We start from the raw sequence: 11,399 nt of genomic DNA, 5'->3' as shown, positions 1-11,399 counted from the left end.
GGTAATTGTCTTGTAATTTTTTTTTTTTTACAAATTTCTTGCTAAATTTCGGATAATTTCTTTTTTTGTTGCTTATTGCTTTCTTCCCAGGTTTTTAAAAAGAAATCAAGCCAATTTGCTGTAGTTTTAAGTGGTTAACTCCCATGTAAGACAAGTTGACATAGCAAATATTTACAGCAGAACAAAGGAGAGAATGGGATCTGCTTTTTGCCTTTATTTTAAATCTTTTCTGATCCTTTTGGGTGCTACAGAACAACTCGCTAGCAAAAGTCCATGATACGATTGGATAGGATTCAATACGATACGATACAATGCAATGCGATACGATACGATACAATGAGATGTGATACAATATACTTTGTTTGTATTGTGCAATGGACTTTTGCTTGCTGCTTGTACTTACATGTTCTTCACATATAACTATAGCATGAGTACCCACTAATTTCTCTCTTGCATTTTTCTTTTTAGTCATTGACAAAAGTAATTTGAATGAAACACAGGCCTATCATTATTTGTTATCTAGTGAGCAGCTACATTTGACAGGTTGAATTCAAAAACTTGCACTTAGGTAGTGGTCATTAAAGGTAACATGTTCAAACACCACTATAAATGTTACATATTCCATGTGGACCACAGAAATCCTCTGAACAACTCTCACTGCCCACTGTGCCCTGTACCAGTCACACTGTTTCCCACCCACCCCTCTCCCTGCAGTCATGCTGCCATTCTAAATGTGCTGTTTTCACCTGATCTCCTCATTCACACAGTTTGTGTTAACAGCGAAGTGGCAGAAGCTTCCTGGAAATGGCTTCACGCCTCTGTGCGGTCCCAGCACCTGACTTGTTGATAGGCTGTCTGACGCAGGCTGAGCTTCTATTTCTGATGGCTGCATCTGCTGCTCCTCCTCTGTCTGCAGCCCACACAGGATTTGTTAAAGCAATGAAAGTTTTCCTTCTGATCACATGTCGAGCTGGCGATGGGTCTGCTCCTCTCTGTATGTGTGAGCCTGATTTTTCAGCCGGATAGTTCTTCATGCATTCTGGCGTTTTTATATGAGACAGAGAGGGTCAAATGATGGATGTGATGAGTGGGTAGCTCTGTTACTGCAGCTGAAATGTGCTGTCACTGTGCTACCTGTTATGCAAGACATTAAAACATTTCTGTTTTGAACCAGTTTTCAAAGAGTTTTCATGTCACCACTTCAACAGCTAACCAAAGCTTCACATGGAACAAAGTTGTTTCTTGTGCTATGTTTGAAATCATTTTCAAAAAAGAAAGCACTCAAATTGTAAAGTAGTTGAATGCACACTTACTGACTGTTCATAGTGATGTCGATGACATTGGGATGACTCCCTAAGACCAATGTTATGTGTCTGTGGTCATTTGATTTCAGTGCAGAATTAGTTCATACAGTCATGAGTTCCCTCCAACATGTGTCTCTGTTTTGTTTTTCAAGCAAACCATGGAAGCGGAGAAGGGCATCTCTGGCTACAGTGACACTCAGGAGGAACTGGAGAGGGTGTCGGCCATCAAGAGCGAGCTGGATGAGAAGAAGGGCCGCACACTGGACGACATGTCTGAAATGGTACCAAGGGGTGATCCACCCTATTTTTTTTTTACATATCACTAAAGGTTATGTAGTATGTATGTTAGAAAATAAGTTTTTCTCTAAACCTAAAGAGCCAAATCTGAAATGTCTTCAGACTATATTTTAATGATGCTGCCCTGTTATATAAAAAAAAAATGAATTGTGAATTTAAGGGATTCTAGTATGCTGTTGAAGTAAATATGTTTTTTGAAAACTGATATACTTTAGTTTCTTATTTTACAGTTAATGTTAATAATTATCTGATGTGCAGAAACTAATACTGGTACAGTTGTTATTTAGAGTTTCACCACAATCCTATTTTAATGTCATTGCATTTTAGGTGATTTATTGTTTTTCAAATAGGCTGATTAAAAAGACAAATATACACTTTTAATTTGAGGGAGTACATTGATTGTAAGGACCAGAACTTATTGGGAACTTGGGGCCCTCTGCAGTTTAAGATAGACTGGTGGGTTACCCATAGAACCCATTTTCATTTAGATATCTGCAGGTGAGAGTTCAAAGGACCTCTTTGAAAATGGCCAGGCCAGTTGTTCCTTGCCAAAATTTACATTAGAGTGTTGTTTATCCCCTTTCCAAGAAGCTATGCCAGCATGGTTGGTACAAATGGATGCCGTAGGTCACTGGTTCCCCAAAGATTCATGGGGTGTTCGCAAGGCCTTCTTGATTGTAAAGGGTGTAAGATAACTTTTTTTTTTTTTTTTAAATTGCAGTAGGCCTAAATCTCTGCATTCTGATCATTTCTGAGAAGGAAACTTAATAAGATTGTTATTTTTTTAACCGTTAGATGATTACTCATGATATAAACTTAAGAGAATCTCACAGGATAGGAGCACTGCTTAGATGGCTGGGAAATTATCAGTTTTGTGAAAATTAGGTGTTGCTGGATGATCATCACTTCTCTGGGCTGAAACTTTGCTAATGTGCTAGAAGCACTGATGAGTACAAACCAAGTGGCAAACTCAGGCACTCAAAAATGAAGCCAGCATGGACGTGCCAAAAACTGCAGTTCGGCTACTTCAAGCTGGCTCTAAAATGCAACCAACCCTCATAGACACTGATGTTAAATGCCAAACTTTAAAGCAGAAATAAGAACGTTCACAGCGTGGTACAAAAAAAAAATAATAATAAGGCTTTAAATATTATTAAGGCTTACAGTTACACATTATTAAGTGCGAGGCTACTGTAAGTGACAGGCTGTTTGCAAGGCGTCACCACAGCCTATGAGTAGGCTCCACTCCTCACTCCTCCACAGCTCCAAACTCCTAATATGGCCAGTTATGGATCCAAAAATCCAAGATGGTGATGACCAAAATGCCAAACTCAAGGCTTCAAAACAGGAGTCCATAAACCCATGGGTGACGTCACCATGGCTACATCCATTATTTTTATAGCCTGTGGTATAAAGTAATAGAAGAGATTTCCACACCCTGCATAGAACTTTGAAGTTTGCAGACATTTTCTTATTAGTTTGTTAATTCGGTGAAAAAAATTATTATAAAAACATTGTGCAATTCAATTCATAAAGACTACAAACTAATGATCATAATGAGGGTCACAGCAACACCAGAAAATCTCATTTAATGACAGTACAGCTCTTTTCTTTGTAAGGATTTTTAAAAAAGTTTTTAAAGTTATGTTGGACACATACCAACACAGACTGAAAATTGTGAATTTTGTAGTCAGTAAATGGCCACCACTAATGTTATTAGTAACACCTGTTCTTTTCCTGCTACGACAAATATCTGCTGTAAAAAGGCATATTATCACATGGTGTTTAGGAGCCTAATGAGCCAAAGTGAAACACCTGTAGGGAGGCAGGGAAGGGGTCATTTAATTAAACCCCTTCCCTGCCTGTTAACATTGATCTCAATTGTTATTAGTCACGGGCAAATACAAGGTAAATGCTTAACATTATTCCAGCATAGCTCACAGCTTCCACTTTATTTATCATCCTGTCATCATTATGTGTCTGGGCCCAGAGGGAAACAGTTGGGACTGATTAGGCAGTGCTCCAAACTGTATTTAGTGTGTTGATCAGTTTGGCAGGTTGTACATTTGGCAAACTGCAGACCACTCCTAACGATGGAGTCAAACATCCCGGGCTCCAGCTTTTACACTGGCTCTGCCATAAAGCTGAAATCTATGATGTTTTAATAAATACTTACCAAACTGTTACTGAATATTGTCACATGACCCCTACTGTGGCTCTCCATACTAAGAAGTCATTGGGTTTGTCATATTTCTTCTGTCTGGTTGATAATGCTGCCAAACTTATATATGCTGATTTCTCTGCAGACTTAGAATGTATACAAAGTCACGAATTTCAGCATTAAAAAAATGTTTCCTCTCAATTTACTTTTTGATTATTGTAATACTGTTTTTTGTTTTCAGTGTTACTGTGGTGTGTGTTTTTGTTTTGCTTTTACAGGTGAAGAAGTTAAACTCTATGATAGGGAAGAAGAGATCGGCTCTAGCACCCATTATAAAAGAACTGAGATCACTGAGACAGCAGTGTCAGGTGAGCATCGCCCATGTTATAACACCTCTGCAACAAAGAATCCTTACACCATATCAACATTTCAACAAACATGACAAAACATTATTGTCCTCTGATACACAACTCAGGAATAAAAGCTGATACTGATTTTTGAAATGTTTTTTGTAGGTCAACAGAGTCTGTCAGACAATAATTTCATATAAAAGGGAATTATGTCCTACTCCAAAATGCAATAATACAGTACACAGGATGATGTTGGATTATACACCCTTAAAAAAATCAGGTTTTACATACAGATTTGAGCTCTGCCAAAGCAAAAATATATGAACTTTTATGTGAGGTAACATGAACTATTAAATCTGGGGTAGCAGTTTTCTGGAGAGGGTTAAAAAAATCTTTTGAAAATATACCCTCCTCCTGTCTTTCCTTGGCACCTCCCACCATATGAGCATAGGCATATTTACACCCTTCATAAAATAATGTAGTGTTTCCAATACGTAGATTTATTTTCAATCTTATTGGACATCAAAACCCCCTCCTCCAAATTTCAGGGAGGAGGCACTCAAGTTTGTGATGAAAGCAGACTCCTGCTACCAGGATCAGCCAATAGGAAAATTCAATTTAACACATTGCTGCTTTGTTGGAGTTGACCTGAGTGTGTGCACACTCACTTGATTGATTGCACCTGTGACAGTTACCTTGTGCTGCTCTGATTGCCTGGCACCTGACATCAGCCTTTGTATATCTGTGAGCTGCCACTTGTTTTTACATGCCATAGTGCAGACTGTATGTTGGAACGCATAGGCATCAAGCCCATTTATGAAAGGCTTTTTAACTTCTGCAAAACAGTGTGCCTTGAATGGTTTTTTTTTCTAGCCTTCATTACAGTGCAGTTAGAGAGTGACAGGAAAGGGGGAGAGAGAATAAGGGCGAGACATAGCAAAGGGCCGCAGAGCGGAATCGAACCCAGGCTGCTGCAAAGGACTCAGCCTACATGGGGCAGATGCTCTACTCACTGAGATAGAGGCCTCCCCAGAAGTTTTTGAGACCTACACGTGAAGCAGCACCCCTCAGCTTAACTTTTTTATAAAGGAAAATTATATTGTAATAGTCAGGTTTCAACCTTTGGAGGGCAGTCACTATGCATATTTATGTAACAGCAGCAACAGAAAGTTTACTGATCCAAAAGTTTGCTGATCCGAAAGTTTGGAGCGGTGTGGTACTCCAGCGCCGGCTAGATTAGAGTTGTTGCTGCTGCTACTGCTGATTGGAATTTCATCTCTGGAAATGCTGTGCACTCTTCTCCTGGCAAGGTGTTCTGTAGCAACGGGAAGTGCGGTGGAGGAGACACTGTGATTCAAGGCTCTAGCTAATGTTAGTTACATGAAGCCGCTGCTATGAGCTTTCCACCTCTCAATAATATTGACACTTTATTTTTCATTGTTTGTCAGAGTCTCTTTAGACTCTGTTTTTCTTTTCTTTTCTTTTTAATTTTCATAAGTCCGTCATCTTTTTTGGTTGCTTTGCAGTGTAGGCAGTTGCCAATGCTGAAATAGTACCTCTCTCTGCAGCATTCTTTGCCATTGAATCAGGATTTCACCCTCTGAGGGTTGTGCACATGCATCTGCATTTGTAGAACAGCCAATAGGAATGTCTTCTCTCTGAAATGAGCTGTGATTGGCCATAGTTCCCCAATACAGGTTATATTATCCAAAGCCTGGAACTAGGACCAAGAGGAAGTGCAGAAGTCTACTGTTCTGTCAAACCATTTGAATTTCAATATGCCTAAAATCTTTGGGCACATTGAAATTCAAATGGTCATATGGGCATCCCATAATAATCTTTAAAAGATTATTATGGGATGCCCAGTGATGCCAAAATAAACTACCTCCATCACCTTTAATCTGTTCTACATTTAAAAACAAATGGCTGGCTCTTTACTGTGTGCCTTTGGGCCTCTAAGAGTTAACTTATACTGTGTGTGTTATCATGGACAGGGTCCATTAAGAATAATTTACATAGTCCATAAATAAAATGCACAATGGGAAAGCCCCCGACATCGCTGAGCTAAAGCGGAGGATTACATTTTCCTACACGTGTTCCCAGAATCACTCTTCCATCTTACTGGGTAATGTGCACTAATGAAGAGCTGCAACAGGAAGACATAAATAGATTTTGTTAGACCCTGTTGTAAAGTTTAACTGCTCGAATACCAGCAGTGATGTTTCGTTGATATGAAACAGTGCCGAGAGTATGACAAGAGGGTTGAACAATGTGCATTCTATGTGTTTGTCTCGGTTCTCATGCAGAACGTAAAATCATTTGTCTCCGTGTTCCTGTGTTTGACTGTTTGGATTCCTGTCTCAACAGGAACTAAGCCAGGAATATGAGGAAAAGAAGACGCAATATGAAAGTTGCACTGCTGGTTTGGAGAGCAACAGATCTAAACTGGAGCAGGTAGAGTTATTACCCTACACTTGGCAGAATATAGCCAACAATTTAGATGTATTAATATATGCTTATCACATGTATTCTTTTGCAATTTATAACGTTGACATAGCAACATCTTTGTTCTTGTTTTTCATTCAAAGGAGGTGAAAGCGTTAAGAGAGGAGACAGCGCAGGAGGAAAACCAATATCATTATATCAACTCCATGTCAGAGGCAAGTATTTCAAAAAGACAGATGTAATAATGGTCCAGTGTGTAAGATCTATGGCAATTTTACATTGGCATTTTTGGCCCCGCTGAGTCAAACAGTGCCGTAGCCATTTGCATTTCCTTTGTTAACCTCCAACAACCCCCCTTCTCTGGCTGAAACAAGCGTGTGTTCCAGGGAGTGTATCACTCATCATTATCATTGCTTTACAAGCCAGACATAATAAAAATAATATTGATAAACTTCATTTAGATTAAGCACTTTACAAAACACAGTTACAACGTGCTTTACAATAAAAGCAGAAAGAGAATGAAACAAACTAAAGGTGTAAAGCACATAATGAAACACAGACAGTAAAATTATGTAAAATATCATGATATCAAGAGACAAATTAGTTAAAGTATCAAAGTACGAATTAAAAAATAAGAAGGGCAACATTTGAATAACAGAACAAGAGATTAAAAATCAAATGGATGCCAATAAAATAAACTGGCAGCTCAGATAAAATCATGTTATTTCTGATAAAAGTCTGTTTTTTGGAGAGAAGACTCAAAGGAAGACACTGACTCAGATAGCCTTATTTCCTCAGGCAGGCCATCGGCATGGTGAAATTAGAATTGATTCTCCTAAACTTGAAACAGTGACTTGCTACTCATACGGCTGCAGCAAGAGTGGATAAAATGTCTCAGTAATTTGCAAGTGACCTGCCTCCAAAAACCCACTGTGGCACTAAACTCCACCTTCTCCCTCCTTGTTTTCCACAGATCATTGAGATGCAAATACAGCGGGCGACTGAAGAGATGAAGGCCTACGTGTCCTCTGATCCACAAGAGAGGAAGAAGGCCATCAGGTGAGCCTGCTGAGCCAGGCCAGCAAGCTGTTCACAGGATGAATGCTCCCTTTGCCTCAGGAGGCTCATATTACAGCACACTCAGTTTAGCTGTCACTTTATCCTCCCATTCAGCACAGAAATTGTCAGAAACTCATTACTAGACATTGTGATATAAGGATGCGTTGACACAACACACCGTTATTTAGAAACAGTGAATCAACGTGTGAAATTGCAATGGCTTATATCTGAATGTTCTGCTTCTTTTGTAGGGAAGTGTATATGAAGAACATTTCAGAACAGGAGTTACTTGGCAAGGTGAGAAAAGTGTGTCCAAGAAGTGACTGAGCAAGTGCCAGTATACTGTCAAGAACATGATCTGAGGACAGACAAGGAAACTAGCCTCGCTGCAGTAATGTAAATGGATTATATAACATTGATCAGAGTCATACTGTACTGGAAAATGCCATTTAAATGCATTTTTTTACAAACCTTTGTGGATTCTAGAAGTTACGTGAGAAGCAGAAGATGGTGAGGGAGAGCCACGGCACCAACATGGAGCAGATGAAGATGTGGTGTGACCTGGAGGAGCTGATGGAGTGCAAGAAGCAGTGCTTCATAAGAGCTCAGAGCCAGGCATCTATTGGTCAGGTCATCCAGGAAGGAGGAGAGGATAGGCTGGTGCTGTGAGGACACGTCAAGGCAGGGTCAATTGCAATTCACCTACAGTACATTCACGTAGAGTTTAACTTGGAAATAACCGTCATCAATTACTCATTGTATGTTCATTTGAAATTGTGAAGGAAATTTTGTTTTAATCGTATGTCTTCATGGGTAACAGAGAATCCAAAGAAAGGGTGAACATTCTTCACGAATTGAAGGATGCATTCGAAAATACTCTAAGAGCCAGAGCGCACTCTGGCGCAAACTGGACGGTTTGTGAATTTGTTGCACTGTTTGGGATATGCCCTTCACTTATCCAGAGCACAGCACTTTTGGAGTGGCAGATCATACTCTGGGCACTCTGTCTGTAGAGACGGAGCAGCAGAGCGCTGAACACAGTTAATGTGTGATTAACTACACCGTTTGTTCATTCATGTAGAAATAGAACTCTCTGTTTCTTCAAACACCAGCGCTCTCATTTTTAGTGAAGAGCATCAGATTACTTTTGTGGATACACCCAAAATAAATGGGGACCGGGTTTAACAACAGCAAAACTATATCAAAACACCCATTAATCCAAGTCTCATTTATCCCGTATGCTTAATACCTCCCACATGCATTTTTGCTGAAACATCAGTACAAACAGTGTCATGCATGGTGAAGTAACCTGTCAGAGTGTGTATGCATTTTAACTCAGGTGTATGTGTGTGCTCAGGCACGCTTGAGGGGTGGGGCGCTACTTGTAGGCGGAAATATTTGATATGGTACCATTTTAGCAAAAATGCATGTGTTTTTGTGTGTTATATAGTTTTGCTGTAGTTAAACGTGGACCATGTTTACCTCAGTTCGTTGAGAATGTTTGCCCTTTTTTGGAGGCAGGAAAGAAAAAAGATTTCTTCTTGAATTCTACGCAACATATGGTGAGTAAATAATGCAGTTGGTCATTTAACAGGTGAGGTATTCCTTTAGTATTCTCTATCTCCCTGTAACATGTCTAAATCTTTTTTACAATGTAGTTGTTATTTGATAATGGACACTATAGCACACGCTTTGTTTCATTGTTTAGGGAGTTCATCTTTCCCTACACCTTGTCTGTTACACACTGCCAGTCATGTTTCACTTGATAGTTTATCTTTTGTAATCACCGCACCTCTAACATCTTTCTGATGACACAGTTTAAAATCCCTTGAGAATCCAAAAATTAACAGAGCGCATGTATCAGGACGTGTAGCAGGACTGATATTTTCACTTCCTCTGGCCCCTGGAGACTCAAACATTTTTAAGAATACGCTTTCAATATAAGTGTCCAAAGATAACAGCATACAAAGTGGAGCACTTGGGATGTGGCCCCGGTCAACTATTTTTGGCATGGACTACCATGACCTTGGACAGGGTGTCTTGCCAATTTTGGAATTCACTGGGACGTCCATTGCTTTGAACAGTGCTGATAAAATAGTCATATCATTCTGCCTCTTTATACTGTATATCATAACATACACTATTTTTCTGTAATAGATCTTGATTTCAAGATAACCTTTGATATTTAAAACATGCATAGTTAGATATTTTGGATGTCTATGTATTTTGATTAAATGTTTTTTATATATTTATCTTGACTTGTTTTATTTCATCTAAATTGCAGCTGTCTGTTAAACAATAACACATTTTTATATCATGTCATATATTACAAAACATGCAGTTTACAAGAAGGACGCAATTTAATTTCCCAGAGTATATCCTTTACTAATTTATCAGTAAATCAATTGTAAACCAGTTGCGAAACAAAACAAATTTAATTTCATGTGCTTAAATTCGATTATTTTTTTTTAGCAAGTAATGTTGCGCACACGTGGCACTCAGCCCACATAGACTGTGGTTTGAGTGCCTCATGTTGTTCCCAACAAATGTCTTCATGGATGTTTCAGGATCCCAGCCTCCCTCCCACAGAAACTTAATCTGCTCGTTGACAGCCTGTGTTAGTGGCTCTTGTGCCAAGCGGATCAAGTGTGCATTGTCAAAGGCAGCTTGATGTCAAACTGGGTAGTGCCATGTTATTATTGTTACAGCACCTTGTGCTTCTTGGGGTCCTATTAAGACGTGTTAACAGATGATGCACGGCAGTCCCGTAAAACATGTGACATTGATACCCCCCGAAAGAACACGATGGGGGGCCGGGGGTTGACCTAGTGCCCCCACACCTCTGTAGCAAATTGGCTGCCTTTACAGTTGTTACGCAGATGAAGTTAGTTAGGTTTATTGGTTGTGCCTGGCAGAGGAGACTTTCTGATGTGATCTTAAGGTTTGTTTTAAAATGTTTCTCAGTTTTTTTGTCCTTAGTCACTGTAAATCCATTGTCAAACTCTCCGTGACATGCCTGAGACACTGATCTAGGGCCAGTCTTTTGGTTCTCTATTCTGAGCATGAACTCATTCTTGCTGAAGGCAAACACAGGCCCCAAAGCAAGTGCAAATTAGGTAGTAATAAAACAAGACATGGGGCCTGTGTAATGGGATGCCTGTAGTCTGAGGGAATTTGTAAACTAGTCTGTGAATCTACACAAGCAGGTTATACTGAACTTGGTGGAGTACACTGTACTTTTTCAGCTTGCAACACCAGCATAGCAAAAGTGTTTTTTTCTTGAAATGTAACATGAATGAAGCCAAGCCTTTTTTACATAAGCAAGGCTGAAAAGAATACCATTCAGTATCCATACTATGTTGTGTCTTTTAAAGGGGAACACCACCTAAATTTATATTAATATAAATGCGAAGGAAGTTCAATCAATATTTTTGAACATGAGCTAGTTTCTCTAGGTTTGGAAATACATTTTTTTTGTCCATGTGTCACTGTGACTACCAGCAGCTCAATAAATTACCATTGTTTTTGTTGCTGGTTAGTGAAGCAAATTTAGCAGCCACTTGCATATTTTACCAGCATTTGGCTGGTGGCTGGTGCCAGTTTCCAACCCTGGTATCTTTCAAAGCCAAAACCAGGGAGTAAGTCTCAAACTTCAGAAGTCTTTAAGTACTTAGTCTGGAGCTGCTCCGTAGACAATAGCTGTCTTTAATCAGAGGTCGCGCCTTGGGGCTGCTATGACGTCCTCTTTTCATGCCTCCTTTGCATTTTCACACAGAACCAAAT

At 39.5% G+C, this 11,399-nt stretch overlaps 1 protein-coding gene across 1 annotated transcript in view; it reads left to right on the top strand.

The window, feature by feature from the left end:
* Positions 1 to 9,864, top strand: part of ift81 (intraflagellar transport 81 homolog) — a 21,663-nt gene extending 11,799 nt beyond the window's left edge. Inside the window, exons 12-18 of the mRNA XM_042488058.1 lie at positions 1,457 to 1,585; positions 4,041 to 4,130; positions 6,480 to 6,566; positions 6,701 to 6,772; positions 7,531 to 7,616; positions 7,868 to 7,913; positions 8,103 to 9,864. Of these exons, the coding sequence (XP_042343992.1) occupies positions 1,457 to 1,585; positions 4,041 to 4,130; positions 6,480 to 6,566; positions 6,701 to 6,772; positions 7,531 to 7,616; positions 7,868 to 7,913; positions 8,103 to 8,285 (693 nt within the window). The 3' untranslated portion in view covers positions 8,286 to 9,864. The remainder of the gene's footprint in view (positions 1 to 1,456; positions 1,586 to 4,040; positions 4,131 to 6,479; positions 6,567 to 6,700; positions 6,773 to 7,530; positions 7,617 to 7,867; positions 7,914 to 8,102) is intronic.
* Positions 9,865 to 11,399: the final 1,535 nt, after the last annotated feature.

This window comes from Plectropomus leopardus, chromosome 6, assembly GCF_008729295.1.
Source record: "Plectropomus leopardus isolate mb chromosome 6, YSFRI_Pleo_2.0, whole genome shotgun sequence".
In the NCBI taxonomy this organism is placed as follows: Eukaryota; Metazoa; Chordata; class Actinopteri; order Perciformes; family Serranidae; genus Plectropomus; species Plectropomus leopardus.
The sequence above is the reverse complement of the archived record's forward strand: the minus strand, read 5'-3'. Positions and strand labels throughout refer to the sequence as shown.